The following is a 24,655-nucleotide window of genomic DNA, read 5'->3' as shown; positions in this document are numbered from 1 at the left end:
CAGCACACAGTAAATGTAACGAGGTGGCTGGTCTAAGGCACGCTGGTCTGAGTCAGTGTAGGGAACAGGGAAAGGGGACGTTACTAGGACTTCTGCAGTGAGTCCTAGTCTCCTGCGAGCCATGGCAGCACAAGGCCACTTAACTTACTATACAGGAAAGGTAGAAAAATGAGACTTGGAGAAGAAGCTGAGCTTTGGGTCTGATCAGTGCTGCTCTGGGCAGCAAAGACAAAAGCCCCCAGCTTACTGTACCTTGGGAGAAACAGATGTAACAAATGACTTGCAGAGTTCAGTACATCCGCTTAAACAAGACGTAACAATCCAAGAACAATGAGGAGCTGAGTAGAAGAAGATTTTGTTCCTCCCAGGATGTTTCTTGTCCTGGAGCATCACAGCATCACCGAATCATTGAGGTCTCAGTTGTGACCGGAGGCCAAAATGCAATTATGTCTTGAAATGCCATAGGTGGCCAGTAGGCTGGAGAACTAGGAATAATCAAATGACTTTTCCCTAAAATTATGAAGCATTGCTCCCACCAAGTAAGCAAAGCTTCCTCCGGTGGATGCGTCTGCAGGTGCTGTCCTGGCCTGAAGCAGCCCCCACACCCGGGGCTCGGTGATGCCCCACTGGCTCCCAGCCTGGCCGCGGTTCTTCTCTCTCCTCTCGGCCTTCACCTGACACTGCCGGGCGGCTGCAGCTTCCCCACAGCACAGTAGGGGCTGGGTGGGCCCTGGCTTCCTCCCACCCCAGCAGCAAACCAGGGTGTGGGGGGGCTCACCCCGTGCCTTGGAGGGTGGGACACCCAGCCCTGGGCGGGTCAATCCGGGCGTGTGCGTGAGTCGGCACGGCTCACAGCCAGCTCGCCACTCTGGGGGACCACCCTGGGCCGGGCCGCTGTGCGCTTCCCAGGAGTCTGTTTCCTGGTCTGAAGATGCACTGCACGGGGTGGTGTTCTACGGGAGTCGCTCCTGGGAATAGGATTGGGAAGCTGGAGCGGCCCGTGCACGGCAGGTGCCTGAAGCTGGTGCTCACCCAGCTGTTTTGGGGAGGCCCCGGTGTCCTGTGTGGGCTCCTGGGGACCCGGGGCAGCCTTTGCTTGGCCTTCGAGGGTCCTGCCAGGATCTCTGAATCCCTCTTCCTTGTTCCCACCCCAGCTCTGTCTTGGTTTTCTTCCGGCGGCGTGCAGATTCCTGGCGTGTGTCCAGCTGTCGTCCCCGTCGGGACCGAAGTGGGGTGCTGTCTGTCTTCCCGGTCGCTGCAGCGCGCTCCCAAGGAGCGGCTTCTGAGGGCGGGAAGCCCTGGGCACCACTCTGGCCCCACCCGGGAAGCCGGGACCAGCCCTGCTCGAGCAGCCCGGAGAAGGCAAAGGCGCCTGCGGAGTTCGCAAACATTTCTCCCCGGGTTGTAAATCAAGCACTTTAAGAATTGTAAACTGGCTGGAGTGCGGAGTTAATGTATGTCTGGAAAAACAATGTCGTGATTTGCCTGTCAAACCCGAGGAAAGAATTCCACTCGGGTTGCTTTCGCCAGGTTATTAATAGCGCTCTCTAGGAGAAGGCGCTAATGGGTGGCAGTGGTGGGTTTGGCCCCCTCCCGGATGGGTGGGCGTGGGTCCTCAGGGGTAGCCTCGGCCTAGGACTTGGTGTCCCCAGTCAGCCTCCCTCCTTCCATCTGTGTTGAGCTGCCGTCACTCTGGAGGCTCTAGGGCCCCGAGTGGTGGGTGGCGGGGCAGCGTGGGCCCTCTGGGCTGTGCTCAGGCACTGAGTCGGCTCAGTGTCTCCAGGGCAGTGGCAGGGAGGTGGGAGAGCCAGGGAGCGAGGGGAACCAGACCACGCGCCTCAGTTTCTCCAGCTGTGGAGGCTCAAGGTCCTTGGGTGGCCAGAAGTGCTGCTCTGGGGAGGAGCTGTCTCAAGAGAGCCCCCAGGGTCCCCGTGTCACTGTCCATCGTGGTAGCAGCACCTGGGTCCTGGCCCTGGCATCACCTGTGCCAGGCGTCCCTGCCCACCTGGAGAAGGAGCTGGGGGAAGCAGACTCCACTTCTCCCTGCTTGGGAGGAAGAGCGGCGGCATCCGGGGTTCTGCCGTCTGGGCTGGATCTCAGGGTGGCCCTGGGGCCAGGAGAAGCCTGCCCCGCTGTGCCTCTCTGTCACCGGGAAGTGCAGTGCTGGCCTCCCAGGCTGACTCAGGATTCACAAAAGGACGTGTGGGAGAGTTGTGCTGACGTGCTGATTCTCATTGAGTGTGAGCTGTGGTTTTCGGGGTCCGGGTGGGGCTCTGCCAGGTCTGCCAGTGACTGAAGACAGTCACTTCTCTTTCTTTAGAAGCCCAGGAGTTCAGGAGGCTTTGCCTCGGGTCCCCTTGAGGCCAGAACCTTGTGGTTGCACATCTGGGTCTTTGTGGAGACTCCACGGATCAGCACCTAGGGAGAGCTCAGTACCCAAGGAGACTCAGTACCCATGAGAGCTCAGTAACCCGGGAGGACTCAGTAACTAGGAAGGGCTCAGTGCCCAGGGAGAGCTCATTACCCACAAGAGCTCAGTACCCATGAGGGCTCAGTACCCAGGGAGAGCTCAGGTCCTTGGCCCTGGGCAGGACAGGAGGTGAGATGGAGACAAGAAAAGGCTAGGGGCCCTCTGGCCAGCCGCAGGGCAGTCTCGCAGAAAGGGAAGCCCTGGGTTTGCTTTGGTGACCTGGAGAGGGAGCCTGCCCTGCACACTTCGCCCTAGCAGTCTCTGGCTGAGTGTACTGTGCACTCGTAGAAGGCCGAGGCAGGTGTTGTCAGTGTCCCCTCCCCGCTCTGCCACAGCGGGGACTGAGGCTGCAGGCTGTGCTGTTCGCAACTTGGGGGGCTGGCCAGGGTGCAGGCTTGTCTGTGTGAGCTCGGCTCGACCCGGCCCACTTCCCAGGGGTGGGAGCCCTGTCCTTCTGCCTCGCCAGGTACTGGGTTGGGGTATCTGGGTGTTGGGGAGCACCTGTGCGCCAAGCGCTGCAGGCAGGGGCATCAGGCACAGCCCAGCCTGGACTCTGACCCTGGGGCCCACACCAGTCCCTCCTCGACGGTCCACTGGGGGAGACCAATTTCCCACTTCGTCACTTTGCTTCGGACACCCGTGTGCTGTGCCGGGTTCCTCATAACCAGTTAAAGTGAGGCCGGCGAGCTGCTCGAGGCTCCGGGGGTGCGGAGGGGCTCCCGAGGAGAGGTGAAAGCAGACCCTCGTGGCTCGGAGAGGCAGCAGGAGGGAAGGGAAGGAGTTTATCTGTGGCTGGGGACCAGAGCCCGGCTTCTGGGTGTGTTTGTGTGCAAAGTAACAGGAGGCTCCCGGGAGTTGGGGGCCGGAGTGATGGGGGTGTGCAGGGCTCAGGTGGCAGAAACCCAGGAGGAGAGTTGTGTGCACACGGCATCCGTTGTCTCAGGTGAGTGAGGACCCAGAGCAGAGGGAGGACCTGGATCTAATACTCCTAGTCACCCTAAGCAGTGGCCCGTGTGCACTGGGTATTTTTTCTTGGCAGTGCTGGGGCTTGAACCCAGGACTCATGGGTGCCAGGCAAGTGCTCTACCACTGAGCTCTGCCCCAGCCTGTGACTCCTTTGTGTGCCTTCTTGCCTTTGAACCTGTGTGACTGTCACCGTCATTTTGCAGATAGGAAGTAGAGCTTGGAGGGGCCAAAGCCTCAGAGCTGGGACTAAGGGCCAGGCTGCCTGTCTTCAGTGAATTCCTTGTAAGCCTGGCTCCACCGCTGGAAGTACAAAGAAGCCGCCTCTGTGCTTCTGTAGAAAGCACTTCAGGAGCTCAGTTCCGTGAGCCCAGTCCCTCTGTACCTTCCTCCGGTCTGTGGTTTGTTTACTGGCTGACAGCTGTGTGTCAGACCCCACCCCAGGCCACAGTGATGAGACAGTGATGAGGTGGAGCAGTTTCTCCTCCTGCCTGGGCCAGGCTGGCCTTGAACTCATGGAGGTCCTCCTGCCTCAGCCTCCTGAGTGCTGGGATCGCAGGTGTGCACCACCTGTTTACTAGAACAGTGCCTGGCCAAAGAGCACAGGTGACCTACAGGCGAGAATGTTCTCAAGCTGTGTTAAAACCCAAGTTAAAGAAAAGTAAGAAACAAAAATCCCATTTTCCAGGAAAAACACCATTTTTATAAGTCAAGATGCAGCTGAGATGGAGAAAGTTTATTTTTTTCTACAAGTTAAAGGATTAGAGGGCCAGGCAGGGTTCCTTGCTTTTTAGTCTGCTGATTTTCTTTTTTTCTGCAAACCACAGAGAAAACAAAATACAAAAACCTCTCCTCTCCTCTTTGCTTCAAGCAGAAAAAGCACTTGCTTCTTAAAACAGCTCACAAAGGAAAAAATTATAACAAATATTTAGCATTTCTCTGGCGGCAGCGGCACAGTCTGAATTCCTTTTAGCCCCACGGTGAGTTCTAATTTTGTGAAATGTTTGGATTAGCCACCAATTTCCGGTGGAATTTAGAAGGCTTGTATTCCTACTTAGGCTGAAGCAAAGAAATGTCATAAAATCAGCAGTGTGTGGGCCCAGTGGGACGTCCTAGCCGAGGACAGAGTGACCGTCTGCACAGCGAGAGGGGAGAAGGGAGCTCGTTGGCCGCTGTGGCCGGGCCTGGGCTTGGAGGGTGGCAGCGTGTTCCTTAGCAGCAGTCCCTGGGGCCCGGCCGGCCGCATACCACTCCAACTGATCCCGGCTGTGAAAATTCCAGCCCAAGTGCAGCGCTGTGGGCCTGACCTTGTTCTCTCGACTCCCATGCCCGGGATTGTGAGGGCCCAGGGAGTCGGGCTAGCGGCGTGTGACAGCACACGGTGCTCCGGAGCCCCTCCTCTGCACACCTTCACTCCCCGCCTCCTCACTGGCAGCCCCCATCTCTCTCTGTCCCACAGGGACACATGGGGTTGTGAGCATCAGTCACAGTGAAATGAAATGGAATATTCAGTTTCTCAGCCATGGCCTCTAAGTGTCTAGAATTCCTGTGTGGCTGGCAGCTACCACGGGCAGTGTGGGATGGACCATTTCCATCCTCGCAGGAAGTCCCACTGGGCAGAACTAGTGCTGTGCAGACGATGAGTTTCCTGAAGGCAGGGGCTGGTTGCATCCGCTGCCTACTGTCTTACCTGGAAGCTGCCTCCCTGACAACCCCTTTCACGATGTTTGCTGTCTCTCCAGTGTCTGGAATGGTACCTAGCGTGTAGTAAGCACCCATTAGAGGTTTTTCAAATGAATGAATGAAGTTGTCTGATTCAGCATTGCCTTGCATGTGCCCGACCCAGAGTGGACCTTCACAAATAGGCACCGGATATGTTCAGAGTTGCCACTGGCTGGATTCACCTGATGTGTGTTGGGTGTGCAGTAATCAGGCCCTGCACGAAGCTCAGAGGCACACAGCTGCTTCAGTTAAGGAGCTGATCTAATTGGTGGTTTTTGAATTTGGGGGACAAGTGAATCTTGGGGGTACACCTGTTGAAATGTGTCATGCTTGGCACCCATGCTAGCATGTGGGTCATAGGGCCAGGTGGGACAGGGACGCCTGGCACCCTCTGCACTCTGACCGAGCAGCTTGGGGGAAGGCTCTTCTGTGCTTGGAGAAACCCAGCTCTGGACCCTGGGAAGCTGGATTGCAGCGCCCGTCTGGGCATGCACGCCCACACCTTCTTTTGTGCTAGACAGAGGGCTCCAAGGCTCCTGCCCGGATTGTACCTATAGCTTGAGGTCTCTTTCCCTGTTATCCTTTCGTGAAGTAATAATGCAGCAACAGCTACACATCAGGCAGCACGCCGGTGATACACTAAGCACACGTGGCAGTGACCTAACCTCCCCTCATGGTTTCTGGAAGGGGCGTACACCTTTGTCAGCCCATTGACAGGTGGGTAAACCAAGGCACAGAGAGCTCAGTCACTTATCAGGTTCACACTGCTCCCTGGATTCACACCCTGGACTGCCACGACACGGCCGCCTGTAGACCCTGGACTGTGTGTATGTGCCTGAGATGCCAAGGGTCCTTTTCCTGCCACTTCCTTGAGTTGCGTCCAGGTTGGTGTGGGAGATGCCCCTGTAGAAGATCGACACAGTGGACACTGTGGGCTCTACAGGTGTTCCCCCGACCCTCAGGGTGTCTGTCATCCATTCACTCAGGGACATCGGCCGGCCTGTGGGAATGAGGCAGCGGGATGTGGGAGGCCACTGCTGCGTCCTGCTGGAGGCGAGAGCCATCGCTGATGCCCAGGCCCCCGTCTGGCCTGGCCATGCCAGGCGGTGTTCCCAGGGAGGCCAGCTGCCCCTTCCTTGGCTCAGAGTTTCCTCCCTGGAGGCCGGGCTGGGATGGCACCTTGGGCTCTGTTGCGTCACCGGGTCCCCGGAAGCCAGCGCCTGACTCGTTTTCGTTCCAGGCCCCAGTTGTAGTGACCTTTCTCTGTCTGTTTCAGGGAGGAATTCTGTCCTGCAAAACCGATTCCCTGGGGCCACAGCAGTGCACTTAGAGGGACTTCTCCTAGTGGGGTGACCTGAAGTGGCCTCCCAGAAGAGGCGACAGCTGCTTCCTTTCTCCCAGCCCGGCCCGCTTTGCCCTCTGACCCGGCCCTTTCAGCCTTGGGGTTGGACGGCCTCCCTGGGGCAGCGCTCTGACCCCCACGTCCGCCCGAGGTCTGTTTGTTAGCAGCAATAAGATGGCAGCAGCCAGCCCTGGGGCGCATGTGCGGTACTGTGTGCGGGCCGGGCCACTGGTGTTTTCTCTTATCTCGCTGCAGGTTGCTTTTTCTTGGCTGTGATAAGAATAAGTGTAACCCTCAGATCATCTTTTCATCCCTAAAAGAGGGCCGTTACATAAGATCGCGCCAGTTTCCTGGCCTCGAGGGGGAGGACGAGGCCTTCTGTGACTGAGGAGGCGATGACTTGGCTGGGCCGGGGGAGCAGGAGCTACGGGGCGCAGCCTGGCGTCCTCTGCTTGTTCTGCTGGCCACGAGCCCCAGTCGAGGGAAGAGAGGAGCCCTGTTAGCCTGATGCTTGGTTTAAGTGGAAATACTAATGCATTGAATAGAGAGCTCTAAATATATTTATTTAGGTTATCAAAGATCAGCCATTTATGAACCAATCCTCTTAAAACCCATAGGCATTGCTTCAGGAAATCTTTCTCAGCTGGATGCACACTTTCTTGCCTTGTTAAAACTAAGTACTTTGAAGATAGTTGAAACCTTTTTTTGGGTAACTCCTTAGTAATGCTCCTTAGTAATGTATTTGGGAATTTTTATATCTGCTATTTATAGTTTATTCTCTCCTTCATCAACTTTTGTTCCTTTTTGTGACCTTTTTTAAATGACAAAAATCTCCTTTTCCCTGTAACAGAAGTGATGCAGGCTCAATGCTAAACATTCACAAGAAAGCAAAGTTAAAGACTAAGGTAGAGTTAGTTGTCATGTGATGTCTAGATTCACTGAGGCAGTTTCTAGTCCCATTTTTCCAGCTTTTTACAGACTTGCTGTTTGTTACTAAGCTTGTTAGAATTGTGTTAGTACACAGGGGTGGTGGTGCGCTCCTGTAATCCTGGCATTCTTGGAGGCTGAGACAGGAGGAGAGGGAGTTGGGCCCAGCCTGGGCAATTTGGCAAGACCCTGTCTCAAAACAAACAAACAAACAAAGCTGAAGATGTGGCTCAGTGTGAAGGTCCTGGGTTCAATCCGTAGTACAAAGGAAAAAAAATTTGTATTAGTAAGAAAACTGTGAATGACCGTGTGTAGGAGCTCAGTATGTGGGTTCTGTAGCATTTCTTTGGTGGCTTTTCTGGGGTTTCATCCCTTCCTTGTAGCTCTCAGGGCTGAACGGATGCAGAGAGTGATTTCGTTCTCCCAGGTAAAAGCAGGAGCCACCTTGCTGGCAGTGTCACCTAGTAAGCGTGTGGGTGGGCTGGATGTCCTGCTTCAAGGCCAAGGGCATTTCCGGTTTTGCTGCCTGTTACTTGTGGTGCTTTAGGGTTAGATTAGGCAGTTTTGGAATAAAGGACCTGTTGCTATGTTTGGATAATTGAAACCAGAAAAGGAAAGAAAGAAAAAGAAAAGAAAAAAACTACCTTTACCTCAATCATTGAGATTGCTCAAGTTGCATATTTTCTAACTTCTCTTTTGGGGGAAGCAAGAAACAGGATTTGGCCCCATCTTTAGCCTGCCAGACCGTCTCTGATGAACATCAGCCTTAGATTAATACCAAGATGAACTCAGAAACACTTGGAAGGAACTTGGGTTATTATTATCTGTGCATAGCTTACATTTTATGACCTGCTTGAAGATGCAGGAAGCATAAATCTTGGGAAGGGCCATCTTATTTACTTCGTCTTTTCTGCAGATGGGATGTTCACATTAGAGACGGGCTGGCTTCAGATGTCTGCTCCAGGATGTTTTAGCTGAGCTGTTCGAGTCTATTAAACAAATGTAAGAGTTCTGGGGGGGAGAAGAGTTATGTCTCAAACCAAATGTTTTACATGGGGAACATCTGGGGAATATTGGTGTTTGTGTGTATGGAACATCAGAAAGCAGCTTGGCGGGTTCCACTGGGATGTTTCTGGCCCGTGGTTGTGGGGTCTGACAGCTCTGTTGTAAGGCGAGGGTTCTTATGAAGTGTTGCCACCGAGGCAGGGCTGGATCCAGGAGGGTGCGTCCTTGTGTAGCTGCACTCTCCAGCTGCTCTGTTCAGCTCCTCAGCCAGCTTCTAGGCAGCTTCGGCACCCTGCCATCTCCAAGCCTGCTTCTTCCGGGGCTTGGCCTCCAGAGACCGGAAGCAGCACAACGTCAGCACTTGGGTAGTTCTTCACCACCACGGGTTCCATAGATAGGACGAAACGTGGCAACAGGCGTGGCCTGTGGCAGTCGTGTTGGGTTGGACCTGCAGGGATTTGAGAATGAACTCCCCTTTGGGGTTCCATTTTTCTCTCCTGGGGGGTAAGCAGGCTGTCATGGGAAGTGGCGTTGGACGGACAGAGGGCTCATTTATGGCGCCCATGGGCTCTGGTCTTACCCACAGTGCAGAAGCATTGCAGGAAGATGGTGTGACTTGGGGCATGTCAGTTCCCGGGCCAGGCTGGCGGTAGTGGATGGATGCGTAAGAAGGAATTCTTATCAAAAGTGTGGATGGATGGAATTGACCATGCTCGATCCAACTCAGCTCAGCAAACCCTGAGTAACGGCCTCCGGCAGGGTCCGATCCTTTCCGACACTGAGCATACAGAGCTGCCTCTGGGTGCCACCATGAATGCCCCCCTTTGCTGGTCTGCACGTTGATTGTGCCCGAGTAAGTGCACAGGTATTTGGTAGGTGTGAACAATGTTTGGCAGAGAATATGGCTTTGTGCAAAGGTGAACATGACCTTTAACCATCCTTCCGCCCACAGCAGGCAGAACCCCACAGTAATTTAACACGACGCTCTTGTCTGTTGACAGGAAGTCGTAAAAATGACACCTGAATGGGTCCTGAAGGTGGCATTTGGACTAGTGGTGGTCAAAGCCAGTGTCCCAGGGCCGCTCTGGAGGGAGGTCGGGAGGTCTGAGAAGGGGCCAGTGGAGTCTGCCCAGCTCCTGCTGGGAAGGAAAACGAGGCACTGTGTGGGGTGGGACTCGGTTCTGGTTCTGGTTGGAGATGCTTCGTATCTGAGGACACGGGTGTGCAGGGGACGTGGGAGCTCGAGGCCGTGTGCCTGTGTCCCTGTGGAGGACCCTGGCAGGACGGCCTTAGGGTCTCAGGGAGAGCACCCCACGGCCATCTCTGGAGTTTGTGCCCCATGTGTTGCAGGGGTGGCTGAGGTGGCTGGAACCACAGCCAGCAGGGTCCCCAGAGCAAGGTCGGGGCGTGCCTGCCGGTGCAGGGCGCTGGGTGCTGGGCAGGGCGCTGGATCAGGAGCTGCCTGAAGGGCAGGCTGGATCTTGTTCTCCAGGACTGGGCCAGGGCCCGGGTCTTGTCCAGAGCCACTGGCTGGGGAGAGGATGCGTGGCCCATTGTTTTGAACACATTCCTCCCGCACGCTCCAGTCTGCTTGTGTTGCCGGGCAGAGAGCAGTGAGGAACGCTACAGGGATGTGCTCTTGAAGGCGGAAGTTTAAATAGGAGCTGGAGGAAGGATGGGCTGGGACGCAGCTGGAGTGGCCTTGGTGAGGCCTTCCTGCAGAGACGTCGGCTCAGCTGGTATTTGCGGAACCCAGCGTGTCAGGCTCCGTGCTCTTCATGGCCGGTGTGGCACGGGGTGCAAGTTTGGTCTCTGAGGTCAGCAGGATGTGGCTCTCCTGCTTCTCGGTTGTGTGCCGAAGGGCCCATTGCCGACCTCCCTCAGAGAAAGCAGAAATGGTGTCATTTTTGTAAGAATTTAATGAGTGAGAGGCGGAGAGGTGTAGGAGCGGTACCCAGCGCCTGGCATTTGGTCAGGGCTCGCTGGCTGGTGATTATTATGATTATTTAAGCTGTTACTGGGAATTATTACCCAGCCTCCCTGAGCGGGCCCTGCTATCTTCATGTGGAAGACGGGAAGCTCAGGGCAAGCCAGGAAGGAGTTAGCGCCTGAGAGATGGGCAGGTGAAGGAAGAACCGGCAGCAGGTGGCCGGCGTTGGGATGGGTGAATGAGATGCCCACTGTGGATTTATGTTTCTTTAGCAGTCCTTTTTAACACTGGGGGTCCGATGCAGCAACAGCTCTTCCACATGCAGTGTGTTAGGCACCCACTCAGGCCTGGCTATGCCGCGGTGAGTAAGACAGTGGTGGTCTCAGGGCCAGGAAAGCCTACAGATCGTGGGGATCCAGGGGGTGAACGAGGACCCCAGTGTGCATCACGGGCCGTGGTGTGGGGCCCAGCCAGGCCTCAGGGATGGAGGCAGAGGGTTTGATCGGCTGGAAGAGGTGAGAGACAGGAAGTGGCAGAGGAAGTGAAAGGCGCGATGGACAGAGGCCTGAGCGCTGCCCCCACCCAGGCTGCCTGTGGGGTCCCCGTGACGACCATAGACCCCAGCCCTGGTCTCCTCCAGGGCAGGAGCTGCACACTGGATCCGTCTCTGCCTCCTGATGGGGCCGCAGGAGGCGCCTGCCTGGGCTCCTCACACTCCTCGGGGCTCGGGCTGCCGGGCAGGCGTCCCAGGCAGGTGTGTGGAGTACTAACTGGGAGGAGCGCGCGTCTGGACAGATTTGGGGCAGGGAGCTGCGCTGAGCTCTCCGATCTGCATACGGAGAGTGCTCCCAGGGAAGGGAGTGAAGGTTTGCAGGGCCTTCTGATGAGTCTCCCTTCACTTGCCTGTACAATCATCCGTGGTGAAAAGAGAAAATAACACGCAAAGCCAGGCTCCTGTTTCGCCTGTGTATCTCACCATCTGAAGCAATCGGAAACTTTGTAGTCTTGGTTCGTCTCCCCTGGACGGGCTAGCCTCTCATCTCCCTTCTCTTCAGAAACCCCTTTGGCTTTTGAGATCTTTGGTGTCCTTTACACTCATCCATGGTCCCCAAGGCCAGTGTTGCAGTAGCGGCTCCAAGCAGATATTTACAAAGCAGTAATTGCAGTGAATTAAGAAAAACACGATACAAACTCAAGTTGGGGTGCAGGAGTTGGGGTAAGGCTTGGCCTGGATGTAGGGTCCCTGCTCAGCTCTGTGAGGGGCGTCCTCCCCGGCCCCGGAATCCCATGCAGGTGAAGCCAGGAGCCAGGCTGCAGCAAAGCCTATCGTAATTTGCCAGCACTCCTAGGAGTGTCTGTCACTCCCCCCCTCAGTATTAATAACGCAACAGCTCTGGGAGTCTGTTGCTGCTGCCGCCGCCCGCGCACTTAAAGAAATGCTAATAAACCTAGCTGTGGCTCTGCACTCGGTCGGTTGGGATTCCTTGCCTGGACCCTTCATCCTTCCAAGAGGGGCACCTGGGGCCCTCTCGTTGCAGTTCCAGTATTGCTGTTCATGTTGTGAACTTGGGCCCGCACTTTAACCTCCCGAGACTCAGTTTCCCCATTTGTCCAGTGCAGAGGTGGCGCAGAGCATGGTAAGGCCCTGGAAGCTCCAATGTCTGCCGGTGATGGCTGTGCTGCTGGTGACCTGGCACGGTGGCCCTGCCCTCTGTCGTTTTGAAGTCGGGTAGGACTCACTGTTGCCCCAGCCCCTGCTCCTGGGCCGCCCTGCTGTCACCTTCCTTTGCCCAGGGAAACTGAGTCGGAGACTCGATTCCGGTGGACTCGCCTGGCTGAGTCTCAGAGGGTGCTGGGGAGACTTGTGCTGGTGCTGGTTCCCGAGCAGCTCCGGGCAGGTTCTGCTGGGTTCTGAGGTCTGTCAGTGTGAGTGGCTGGGCCTTAGACCGTGCACAGGGACCACCAGCAGCTGCCCAGCTCAGGCGTCAGCTCAGGCGCTGGGTCCTCCCTTTCCCTCGCTGCTCAGGGCAGTTGTACCTGGGGAACAGCGGCTGCTCTTGAGATGCCGATCTGGTGTTGAGTTTGGCTTCAGGAGACTTGTAAGAGTAAAGGTAAGGGATGCAGCCCCTACGGGGAGCGGCACTGCCAGTGTGAACACATCTGCTCTGCCCCATCGGAGTTTGGTGTGAACGACCTGAAGCTGCCCCGGCCGCATGGTGGAAAATGCCAGACTTCTCATGGCATTTTCACCTGGGTCACGGTGGCGCCTAAGGGATGGCTTGTTTCTTCTCTTGCCCTCTGTGTAGACGGCAGTTCATGAATTCATGAACACAGCACCCGGTGTGCCGTATGACGGCGTCGTGGTGAAGTCAGACAGTGATGGGAGAGCCAGCCACACTGGCCGGAGGGCAGGCCGCAGACCTCAGGGGGACACGCAGTCATCAGGTATGCGATTGCAGATCTGGCCCCCGCCGACCCCCGTTGGCTGCATTTTCACCTCCCTGTCCTCTGTCCCGGCCGGGCAGCTGGGCTGTGAGCCATTACCTGCCTGTGGCAGATGGTCGGCTCAGAACCTGGGTGTCCTCCAGCCGGCGCGTGGCTCGTGTTGGGCAGGGCCGCCCGCCCGCCCGTCCTGTCCTTGCCTGGTCGACTGTGGTCACTTGTCTTATTCACAGACTCCAGCGCCATCTGCCGAGGTTTCTTAGCTACGCTTCCCTTCCTGGGGACTCGGGCACGCAGCTGGGACATTCTTAGCTTGGGCAGGCGGGGTGGGGACCAAAGAGTGAGGGCGACTGTCCGCACAGTGGGAACGTCCAGCCCTAGCATCTGGGTGTCCCCAGCCCCGTCCCACACAGCTCTGGAGGAGGAGAGCTGATTAGGGAGGCACAGGTTTCTGAGAGCCTCCCGAGAGTGAGCGAGGGCTGCCTGTGGCTGGTGGGGGCGAGATGCCACTCGGAGGGAGGGGTCCCTGGCATCGCTGTCTCTCCCCTGAGCCTGTTTGTGCGACTCTTGGCTGCCAGCCCACTCCTGGCTGCAAACCCCTGTAGAGACAGGACGCAACAGGCGGGGAGGAAGAGGAGCCAGCCCAGGCCCCGGGGGTGACCTGGCAGCTTGCTCTCCTGGGGAGTTGGCCTGGCTCCTGCCCATGGAGAGCAGGCTCATTGAATTAATTCAGGGCTTTGACTGAAACGTGGGCTTCTGGGTGGCGCGGCCGGTGACCAGGCCATCTGGGAGCTCAGGCAGCAACTCTGTGCCCCACACTAACTCCGTCCAGCTCCCAGGGGAGCCCAGGAAGCCCGGAGGTGGCTCCTGCTTGAGGTGGGCCGCCTGTCCCCCTGCAGGGTCCAGGGTCCCAGTGGAGGAGCTGCCCCACTGCCCCATGCCCGGGTAAGGTCACAGCCTGTGAGTGGCAGAGCTCAGCAGGGCGCGCTGCCAGGACCAAGAGGCACGCTTGTCCTCGGTGTGAGAACTGTGCCTGTTTGTGACCCAGGCTCCCCCAGGCTGCCGTCTGGGACCTCACTGGGAGCCTGGGAAGCCGTGTCCGTGCCGGCTCTGGAGTTCTTTCAGGATCCTCGTCACTGGCCGTGTTGGCCCCTCATGGTCGCCAGTACCCCGGCCTGGCTCAGCTGCTGCCCGGAGCTCTAGCTCTGTTTTACGAGCTTTCTGACTCTGGCAGTGTTTGTTTTCACTATGCCTTGGCTTTGTTACCTGGGTAGTGAGGTTGTTGTTAGGACTAAATGAATGCTGGGCGGTGTGACCGAAAACTACAGTAGATGTTGAAGTTTAAAAAATGAATTACAGTAAAAGCCACTGCCATGAATCCCCCTCAAGGTCCTCCCCCTTTTGAGCACACTCATCCCATCCTTCTGGCCACTTTCTGAGGCTGCTCTGGAGTCCTCTCTCCTGAGTGTCTTTAGTTTTGATGTTGTGGCTATCACAGCATCCTGAATCTTTTCAAAATACTTCCCTTTCGTAGTACTTTGATGCTGGGGAAGAGCCAGAAGTTGCATGGTGCCCGATCTGGTGAATAAGGACGGTGAGGACACAGTGTCAGGTTTTGGGGAGCCAGCCTTTCGCTGGACGGCATGCGACAGCAGCATTCACTGTATTTTTATCACCCCTCATAGAGACAGTCATGAAAGAGGACTCCAGAGCTGCTCCAGAAAGTGGCCAGAAGGATGGGATGAGTGTGTTTGAAATGAGGAGGAGGATTTTGAGGGAGGTTCATGGCAGTGTGCCTCTCACCATAAACTTCAGCGTTCCCTTTACCCTCTGACCCCCATGGAAATGTCAGTCGCTCTTGCCCTTGAGAGTTCTGTCCAGGGTAAGAGGGCGCCGCAGCAGTGAGGCCCTGCACTGCTGTCCCCGAGAGCTACCTGGAGATGCGGAGTCCTGGCCCCGCCAGACCTGCGGACTGAGTGCACTCCTGCAGGATACCAGGTGCCCTGGGCCTGGAGTCCCCTGCTGGCTGGCACACGGGGCAGAGGCCTGGGACTGCCCCCGAGGCCTCACAGACGGCCGATGCTCCCTGCTGCTCCTGTGGCCTGCCCTGCTGGGTTTTACTTTTACCCTGCATTTGCCCCGAGGGCGAGGGTGTGTGTGGTGTGGGTGTGAGGAGCATCCTGAGATACAGTGTGCTGCGGGATTGTCACCGCAGTGTGGCCCGACTCTGGGTCCCTGTGTCCCCAGCCTTGTTCAGTCACTGTCCATCAGTGCACGATTACCGTGTGCTAAGCGCTTAGTTATTTCTGTTCCTCAGCAAGAAGCCCGGCAGCAGGACTGTAACCCCGTCTTACAGACTGGGAAACAGACCTGTGAGGCGTCCCTGCTGTCCCCATGCCTGCCTCTGTCAGCACCACAGCGGTGGCTGCAGAGCAGGTGCTTTCTGGTGCTTTTTCAAAAAAGGAAAGAAAAGGGAAAACTGCCAGCTCCAGAGGAGGCCGAGTTGGTCACCTTTAACGGGGTGTGGGCTTCGCGTGCGGTTTACACATTACACTGGCGGTGGCCGTGTTTAAAGCAGCCGTTTTACAAGGCGCACGGCGCTGTCTTGACTCGGAACGTTTATGGAGGTGCCTGCGCTGTGTCGCCCAGACCCCTGAGTCCTGGGCCGGCCTTGCTCGCTGATGTGTGCCTGGAGCGCCCCCCCCCCCCCCCCAGGGCCTGTCCCAGTGCTGCGGGGTAGCCCCTGGCTGCTCGAGGAGTGGTCGTGATGGGTGCGAGCTTTGCTTACGGCCTATGCCTCTTCCCTGCCTCTGGGCTCTCGGGCTGGGGCACAGACTGGTCAGTGGGCCTCCTCTTCCCTGTGGGTGCCCTCTTTCCCGTGTAGTTTCCCCTCCTTAGAGCCAAAGTGGGTTAAAAGATGCCCAGCCTGTCACGAGCAAAGACGGGTCTGTTGGCAGAGGAGTTTTTCCTGGTTCGGTTCCGGTGTCATTAATGCCCTTTATTTCTGTGTGCTGTGCAGTGGCCCTGGCGATCCTGTGCTGTTTGGGTTTGCACACGACAGCAGCACAGAGCTTGGAAGTTGCCGGGCTGGGCGGGGAGACCCGACAGGTGCCACTGCTTCCCTTTTATCCTGGTTCGTCTTATACCGCGTGCTGTGGAAGGTGTCTCGGGCGGGGAGGATGTGGAAAGATTTGGTCTGGAGCAGTTACATGCACACAGCCCGGGCTGGAGTCTTAAAACCCAAGCTTTGGGGCGGAACTGGCCTGGAGATTGGCAAGGAAGTAACGCTTTTAAAAAGTCATCACTGCACATTAGAAATGTGGTCGACATTTCCCCACCCATGTTTAAACAAGGCCAGCCATTAGACCAAGCTTGCCTCTTTTCTTTTCTCAAAGGATCAGGATTCCTAGAGTCAATGAATCTGGCCATATTAGGCAGCCTGTGTTTTAATGAAAAACCCATGACCCTAAACCCTAGGCTATTAAAGCTGGTGTTTTCTGTTGCTGGGGAAGGATGTTTTTGCTCTGAATGAAAGACAGGATGGGGGTGTTTCGGAACTTTGTTTTGGTGATTGTCAGTTTTGCCAACAAGTAACATCTGTTTTTATTCTTCACCCGCCCCCCACCCCGTGGCTGATTTGCATGTTTTTATTTTCTAAGTAACGTTTCATTTCCTGACTTTATAGGTTGCTATAAAATCCATTCGTAAGGACAAAATTAAGGATGAACAAGACATGGTTCACATCAGACGAGAGATTGAGATCATGTCGTCCCTCAGCCATCCTCACATCATCAGTATTTATGAAGGTCAGTGATGCCTCTCTTCACTCCCCTGTCAGTTACCATTTCCACACCTCAGGGGCTGCCAAGACGTTCATAGGTAATTGCCCTGCTGGGCTGGAGCCAAGTATGTTTCCTCATGATGCAAAAATAGCCCACTGTTATCTCTTTCGGTTACCTTGCATGCAGCCAGACACACATGGGGCAGCTCTCTGCCAGGCCCCTATTCCATCTTCCCGGGTCCCTGCTGTTGCATAGCAACCTGTATTATTGAAAGCCAGTCTGCAAGACAGCCAGGGATTCTGGAAGACGGCAGCTTGCTGGGTGACCAGGTAACAGCAGCTATGTATATGGTCACTGTCATTCCTCAACGGGATCACCTTGCTGGGGGTATGAAGAGTTTCTAAGTTCGGCTCTTTGAGTTGGGAATGAACTCTGAGTAGGCCCAGGAAGTGCCTAGAAAAACTGGAGGGCCAGGGATTTAGCTCAGTGGCACCGCCGCCTGCCTCGCAAGCGCAAGGTCCTGAGTTCGATCCCCAGTAACAAAAAAAAACCGGGGCTGCAGATGCTCTGAAAATGGAGCCCAAATTGTGGCTGGTGTTTATGAAAGAGCAGGGTGGGGAAAGCTTATAAAAATGCTTCTGCTTCAGTTCAGCTCTTTTGGTTCTTTCTGAGAAGAAACAGAGTATAAATCTCTCACAGCCTGTCATTATTTTTTAATATCCTGCAAAGAAATGACACAGGCAATGTATGTGATTGAAATACACATGTTAAAATTGAAAAATAATTGCTCTTCTAACCCCTTGTTTCATACATTACCCCACTTGTGTCTCTGTTTTTAACCTGTTTCTCTATTTATATGTGGTTTTTACCCAAAATCAGATGACATTGTTTATGCTGCTTTTTAGCTTGCTTTGCTTTTCATATGTTACATCATGTTTCTCTCTGTATGTCAGTAAATATTGTTTGTAACAACATTTAAAGAGGCTTTATAGTATTTCATTTATGGGCATACCGTAATTTATTGAATCTCATTCCTGTCGCCAAACATTCAAGTTGTTCCAAATTTCTGGCTGCTATGAACAGGGTTTAATGGTCTTCCTTCTGTATCATTTCCTGATTATTTTCTTATGAAAAAATTCCTAGTCTTGGGCTTAATGAGTCCAAGTGTCTCCCAGGATACTTTTGCATATGTGGTACAGTCAGATAAATGAACCCATTTTTAATTTCTGGGGAGATCCTAAGGGGTTACCAGGTAGGGCTAAGACACCAGATGGTGTTTAACTTTCCTTCATCCTTTTTGCCATCCCCCCTTGTTGCTTTTATTTTTGTTTCTTATCTAGAAGTAAATATTGGCATATCTTTTATCCCTGTCTTTCCAAAGCTCATTTCTGGAGTCACTGGGGAATAAGATTTTCAAGGGACATTTTCATTCCTTCAGACATGTATTCATTTCACAAACATCGCTGGCAATGATTCTCAAGGTGCAGCCCCTGGGTCAGCTTGAGATGATTAGAAATGCAAGTTCTCAGGCCTTACCCCAGCCTGCTGAATGGGAACCTGGGGCGGTCGGGCAGTCTGTGCCCTCACAGGTTTGAGAATCATTGATCTGCAGAGGGTCTGCTTCCTGTTAAGCCCTCTTCCCACGAAAGGATGCTTAAAGATGAATGTGGTGTGGGCTCTGGAATCAGGAAACACACAGCCGTGCGGGGAAGTATTACGCAGCCACGTAAGCAGCAGAAGCCAGGACCCCAGAGGCCCGGGCCTTAGGAGTTATCGTGGAGATGCACGGTGTCTGGGCTGACATTGAGGAGGCTTTTGTGGGGAAAGAGTCGACAAGCATGGAACTCCACGCTGATAAACCTGAACATGCTGCTGAACGAGGGGAATTTCTAAACATTACAGCAAGGAGCAGGTGGGAATGCAGGGCAAAAGCGAGTTTACGGGATTCTGAGGGTTTGGCTGCAGGTGGCCTGGTTACCATGGAGACCTGAGGGCCAGGCTGATGGTGGCCCATGTGGTGTGGACCGGCTGGGTCCTGCGTGGTCCAAGCACTGCTCTGAGTGCTGCTGGCCTGGACCAGGAAGCTCCACCAGGAAGGCAGAGAGGCCACTGCAGTGGGAAGTCAAGTGCATCTGCGCCAGCACTGTGCCCGCTGCAGGGACTGGCTGAGGCGAACGGGGACAGGAAACTGCCACTGCCCAGGGCCCGGTCGGAGATGACCCTCAGTGGAGGACCTTCCACAGTCAGGGCAGGCCAGCTTCAGTCCAGCCGCTTGGGCTTCCCAGAGAAGGGAAGCCTTGCTTTATAGCCTTCAAGATGCGTAGCTGCATGGATTCAAGTTGTCTTGGTGACTAGAAATGACTTATTTCAAAGGCACAGGGAAGCATTTGAGTCTGCATGTTGGACAGATGTGGGTTGCAGCCCCAAATCCAGGGATTTTGTGCAAGTCGGCCTCGGCAACCTCACCTGTCCTCAAGGAGGGCTGCTGGTGGGTTAGGCAGCACGAGCAGCTCAAGGGGGTCATTGCTTTGTTAGGGTTAGGAGGACACTGCAGTGTGGCCGGTGGATATCACACCGGACGGAGTGGATCTAGAGCACTTCCATCACTGCAGAAATTCCTCTTGCACTGTGCTGCTGTGTTATGTTTCATGTCACCTGCGTGGGTTGGTTTCTTTCTGGGGAGAAGGCCCATAGCTTTTGCCAGACTCCCTGAGGGATTCCTGGCCCCAGTAGGTTAAAGAGAATTTACTGTCTTTTAAGTGTTTTGTGACCTGCAAGCTCCATACAATTAAAAGTTGTGTTTATTTGGAAAACTCCTAGGGACTTAAATGGGGTCTTTTCCCCTTTGAATTTCTCAAGAGATCCCTAGTTTCTGTTCTGATCCCTTCCCTTCTCCCACGCAAGTTCTGTTTCTCTACATGCACTGAGTCATTGTGGAGGAGGCAGCTCTCCTCCCTTCCCCACTCTGGGAGCAGGAGCTGCACCCAGGCTGTGTTCCAGCGCTTACACCTCTGCCTGGGGACCCCCCCCGCCCCGCCCCGTGACTTCAGCTGCTCTGCTACCTGGGACCCCTAGATCCCGCTGTGTAGGAGAAGAGCCCCGCGGAGCTTTCTGCAGTTTGCAGACCTCCCCACCCTGTCTCCTTAGCCCTAGTCCCCAGGCGAACCCGTGCGCCGGGAGGCCAGCATGTCCCACTGCCGTGCGGGAGACTGAGGCCCTGGGAGCCTGAGGCCTTGCCCTGTGCTCGTTTGCTATAGGCCGGCCTCACTGCCTGGGGCGTAGACAGCAGATGCCTATTCTGTCGGAGTTCTGAGGGTGGGAGTCTGAGGCCAAGGCGACAGCAGGTGGCCCAGTTTCCTCCTCTCACAAGGACATGGGTCACATTGTTAGGACACCAGGTCCTCACCTTGACTTAATGGTCTCTGTGAAGACCTCTGAGGCACTGGGATCAGGACTTCAGCGTGACCTTGGAGAGGACAAATCAGCCCATCACATTGGTGGCCCTGACACCCAGGCCTCCTGACTCCATTTGTTTGTTCTTTGACCTCGCCGCAGTCCTGCACTTCAGTTTGGCCTTGTGTCTGGTGTTGCCAGCTCTGTGGCCACCTCCGCCTGGCCTTTCTCCCGTGCACTGGCTGCCCTTGCACAGCCCTGGGGTGTGGTACCAGTGGTGGCAGGGACCAAGTCAGCGGGCCACTCAACCTAGAGCCAAGTGAGTGTGGAGATGCCTTCATTTGCTTAGTGGGAATAAGTGCTGAAGCCATTAAGTGGCTCTTTGGACATTAGCCAAATGAATAGATGCTATTAAAGAACTTTACAGTTCCTTCTTCAGTAAGGACCTTTGTAATCACACACACACACACACACACACACACACACACACACACGCCCAGCAACAGCCGCCACATGGCAGAGCAGCAGCATGCCCAACCCTGCATGGTGAGGAACTTCGGGCATGGAGGAGGGGAGGCTGTGCTAACCTGTGCTACTGGAAGACCAGCGCCTGAGAAGAAGCAGTTCATTCATGCAAGAGTGCTAAGAAGTACCCGCTATGTGGGGAGCCTCGCTTAGCCACTGGGAACACAAGGGCAAACAGAACAAGTCCCCGTCTTTCTCAGAGCTGGCATTCAAGGAAGGGAGACGAGCATTCAACCAGTGAACAGATAAAGTGGCCGGGAAGCTTTTCTGAACTGATGTTTTTTGGGAAACTGATTTTTGATCTGAGTCTCTAGGTACATAGGGTCTAAGCCCTTCAAAGAGCTGGGTCTTCTAGGCACAGGGCATGCGTGGGCATGTGCTCAGGGGAGGGACAGAGCTTGTGTTGGTAGGAACATGTATTAGTCAGCTTTCCTGTTGCTGTGACGCAGTACTGACACCTACAGCTTAAAAGAGCAAAGGTTTGGCTCGTGGTTTCAGGGGATTGAGTCCATGGTTGACTTGCTCCAAGGCAGAAATGTCATGGCCCATGGGTGTGGCGGAGCAAAGCTGCTTAGTTCATGGTGGCCAGGAAGCAGAGCAGGGGACAGCACCAGAGAGGACAGAATGAGAGACCAGATACTACACCCAAGGCAGTGCCTCCATGACCCACCCAGACACACCCAGAAGTAAATTTTGCTAATCCCCTGATGGCTCCCCAGCCAATTGAGTTGACATAATTAAGGTTCCCCGCACAAAATGACAGAGGACCTAGAAGCTGAGGGAGGCGGTGAGTTGGAGGCTGCAGGAGAGAGGAGTGGGGTCAGCTATGTCTTGGCCACCTTGGGTAAAGGAAGGAGAGTGTATTCTACACCAGGCATGATGGGAAGTTACTGGAAGGTTCTGAGGAGGAAGTAGCTTTTTAATTTACGCTTTAAAAAATACTAGTATTAGCTAGGAATTACTGAGTGTTTACCCTGTGCTAGGAGGTATACATGTGTTATTTCATCCTTATATTTATGAAATATGAACTGTTAATACCCCTGCTGTGGCTTAGGGGCCACACTCATTTTCCAGAGTTATTCCGAATAATAAGAAGTGGGTCGATTGTTGATCCCAGGGAGGAGAGGAGGCACCGTGAAGCCCCTTCTGATGCTAACCAGGCCTTTGGTGGTCTGCTGTGTCCTATTCCCAGACAGAAGTGTCATTGTAGAGCCCGGGACACATAGGATTGGCCTTCGCTGTTTGCTGTCTTATATCTCAGACAGTAAATCCCAGCTTTGCAAGTTGTTATTTTCAGGTAAAATATTTCTTCCAGCATCTTCGGAAGAAGTTTATGGCCCTCATCTGGTAAACTCATAGTTCCAGTGTTCTGTAAACTAGAACACTGAAAATACACGTTATTTAGGTGCCATTCACAATACCCACGAAATCTAGGACTTCACCGAATCAGCTCTGCTGTCCAGCAGATCTCAACACTGTGTCCTTCTGGAGCCGGACCCTGGGGTAACCATTCTGTTGACCTGTGGGTAAAGGTAGCCCTCAAATTTGTCAGCTCTGGTGGACACAAGCCGCAGCTGGCTCTGGTGTTAAGTCAGCAAGAGAGGATACGGCCGGCTCTGGTGTGGGAGAGTAAGGGTCACCTCATCGGAGAAGGGAAAGGAGGGAACTCGGTGTTTTGGAGGTGGACCCTTTCCAGGCAGAGGAATCCCTCGCTCTCAGCAGGGAGGTAAGTGACAAGATGGGAAAAACAGCAGGAGAGGAAGTGCACCCTGGCGCTTCCCACTTGGCTGCCTGGGATGGAAGAGATAAAAACAGTTTCCGCCTGAGGTTCTGATTTCAGGACCCAGTTCACACATCAAAGCGATCCTCTCACCCCTACTTCCCTTTTGAGGCTAAGAGACCCAACTACAAAACCACCCAGACTGAACATCTTGGCTACACGATGCTTTTGGGGACCTCTGTGTCCCATCTGGTAACCGTGCGGCTTGGAAAACCAAACGGGGGCAGCGGGGAGATGCGGCCTGAGCTTCCCTTTTATGCCGTGGCTTCGGTTTCTGGCACCCTCTCTCCCTGGCTGTGCAAGGCGATGCTGCTTTATCGGCTCTGGGATAGAGCTGGCCGCCGCCCTTTCATCTCTTCTCCCGGCTTAGTGGGGGGGTCCTGGCTGGTGGGTGCGCAGCAGGAAGCCTGCTTGGCATCTGTTCGCTGTGTTCGCTCTCCTTGTTCTTCAGACTTGAAAAAAAAAATTAAAGAGACAGACACACAGGGCTGCTGGATAAACACGTCTGTCCCAGCCCCTGGTCGTGAGCCTTCACCTGCCGCCCTGGAGATGCCCCAGAGTTGGCCCTGCCCTGTCAGGCAGTCTCTGAAGTCCCAGGAAGAAGCTCTTCCCATCTTTCCAGAGACTGCACTGCACTCTGCCATTTCAGGTTACCTGTGCCTCCCGAAATTTTGGTAGATCCTTCTGGAAGGGGATCTTGCTCTTGCCTTCTGTTCACAATCTCTGCTCTCAGAAGCCCACAGTGCAGAGAAGTCAGAGGCAGAGGCTGTGGAGAGACCCATAGCCCAGTGGTACCCCGTGCTCACGCCTGGGGTGAGAGACTTGCGAGGGCTCCAGCAGAGCCCTGGGAGTCAGAAAGTGTGGCTGCCGCCTGAGAACAGAGGGTCCTGGCAGAGTCCCTGAGCAGTGGTTCTCAGAGGTGGTCCAGGCCCCACCCTGACCTTCTGGATCAGACCGTGGGGTGGGCCAGGCCTCCTGTGGATCAGATGCAAGAGGAGGAGCGAGAGCCACCCGGGTGGATGGTCAGAAGGCAAAGCAGGGTTGCATTTCTTGCATGTGATGTTATTTGGCAGTGCCGGCTGCGGAGTGGAGGCCATTTATGCCTCCCAGGCTCTGCTGTGTGGACTGGGGTCCTCAGGCAGCAGGGCTCGCATGCACGCATGCACTCTCGCACGCCCTGGTTCAGGCTCTCGGGGAGGTAGGGGCGGCTGAGTTCATTTAACAAGGTCGGTGGTCTGCAGCGTCCCCTGCTGCTCTCATCCAGTCACTCCTTTCTCAGTCATTTGTCCATTCGTCCCATCATTGTTTTACAAAGATGTGTTGGGCACTTCTGTTCCAGGTACTGCCCTAGTGGGGCAGGTGTGTAGATGATGGTCCACAAAGGCTCAGATTAGACCAGTCTCCCCAAGGCTGTTTCCTGATCTGTGAAATGGACCCATGCGTGGCTCCTCTGTGGATGAGAGTGGAGGATTCAGGAGCTGAGGAGTGAGATTGCTGTGTGCAGTGCTTGGCTGTGGACGAGCCCTGTGTCAGGATCAGGTGTTCTTTGAGGGGTACCTAGGGGTGGGTGAGGTGTCCTTTCGGGCCAGAGTGGTGACATCTCTTGGGAGGAGGTAGGGGAAAGGCAGGCCACACCCGAGATTCTAAGTGGGATCAGAGCAGGATTCCTGCAGCTTCAGGCTGTAGGAATCAGTGGAGTTCATATGAGATGCTGAGGCTGGGGGTCTATCCTGAGGGTTCCAGTTTAATTGGCCAGGCCAAGAAATATGGACTTCACTGCAGCCCAGAGCAGCTGAGCCCTGCTCTCAGGACTGGGTCTGATCACTTGTCATCAGCGGATTCCAGAGAGGAGCAGGTCACCAAGGGAGGGAGCGATACCTCGACTCGGGTTTATGTGGGCCTGCCCTCATCTGGGACCCAGAGCCCCGTGAAACAGCTTGTTGAACTTGGCGAAGTGCTGCGTGATGCTTACGTTGACTCTTCTAACCCATGGCGAATCGCCGAGCATTGTAACACGCTGTTGCTGCTAGGCCTGCATGCTCTGCACGAGGCCCTGCAGACAAGACCCAAATGGAGGACCCAGCACCCCAAGCACAGCACTTTCTTCAGGTTTCACCGTAGGAATGAGCTCTTCAGCTGGGAGTCTTTCCAGCCACATTTCCATTGAGTTTCCTATTAAGTTAGCTATTTGGCCTTCCAGTGTATTATTTTCATTGTTTTCGTTTGATTACACCCAAGTCATTTTTCCAGGGGCCAGAGATTAGAAGTACAACAACTAAAAATGAATGCTACTCCCTGGCTGTCCTGCCTCGCCCTTGTGAGTTTCCTGGAATTCAGTGTTTTCTGGTGCCTTAAATAACACCACTTGTACTTG

The 24,655-nt window shown here is 54.8% G+C and overlaps 1 protein-coding gene across 3 annotated transcripts in view; it reads left to right on the top strand.

The window, feature by feature from the left end:
- Nuak1 (NUAK family kinase 1) overlaps positions 1-24,655 on the top strand; it is a 56,213-nt gene that overhangs the window by 7,079 nt on the left and 24,479 nt on the right. For 2 of the 3 annotated variants that reach the window (XM_004845068.4, XM_087192756.1), the window contains exon 2: positions 16,487-16,607. In XM_004845068.4, coding sequence (XP_004845125.2) covers positions 16,487-16,607 — 121 coding nt within the window. Of the gene's footprint in view, positions 1-12,665; positions 12,805-16,486; positions 16,608-24,655 lie in introns of all 3 variants that reach the window. The other variant, XM_087192755.1, reaches the window with a different exon arrangement.

The sequence above is a fragment of the Heterocephalus glaber genome, unplaced genomic scaffold (assembly GCF_053883595.1).
Source record: "Heterocephalus glaber isolate CG9 unplaced genomic scaffold, H.glaber_assembly_v1.0 deba00001572, whole genome shotgun sequence".
Classification (NCBI taxonomy): Eukaryota; Metazoa; Chordata; class Mammalia; order Rodentia; family Bathyergidae; genus Heterocephalus; species Heterocephalus glaber.
This window is presented reverse-complemented; position numbering and strand designations above follow the sequence as displayed.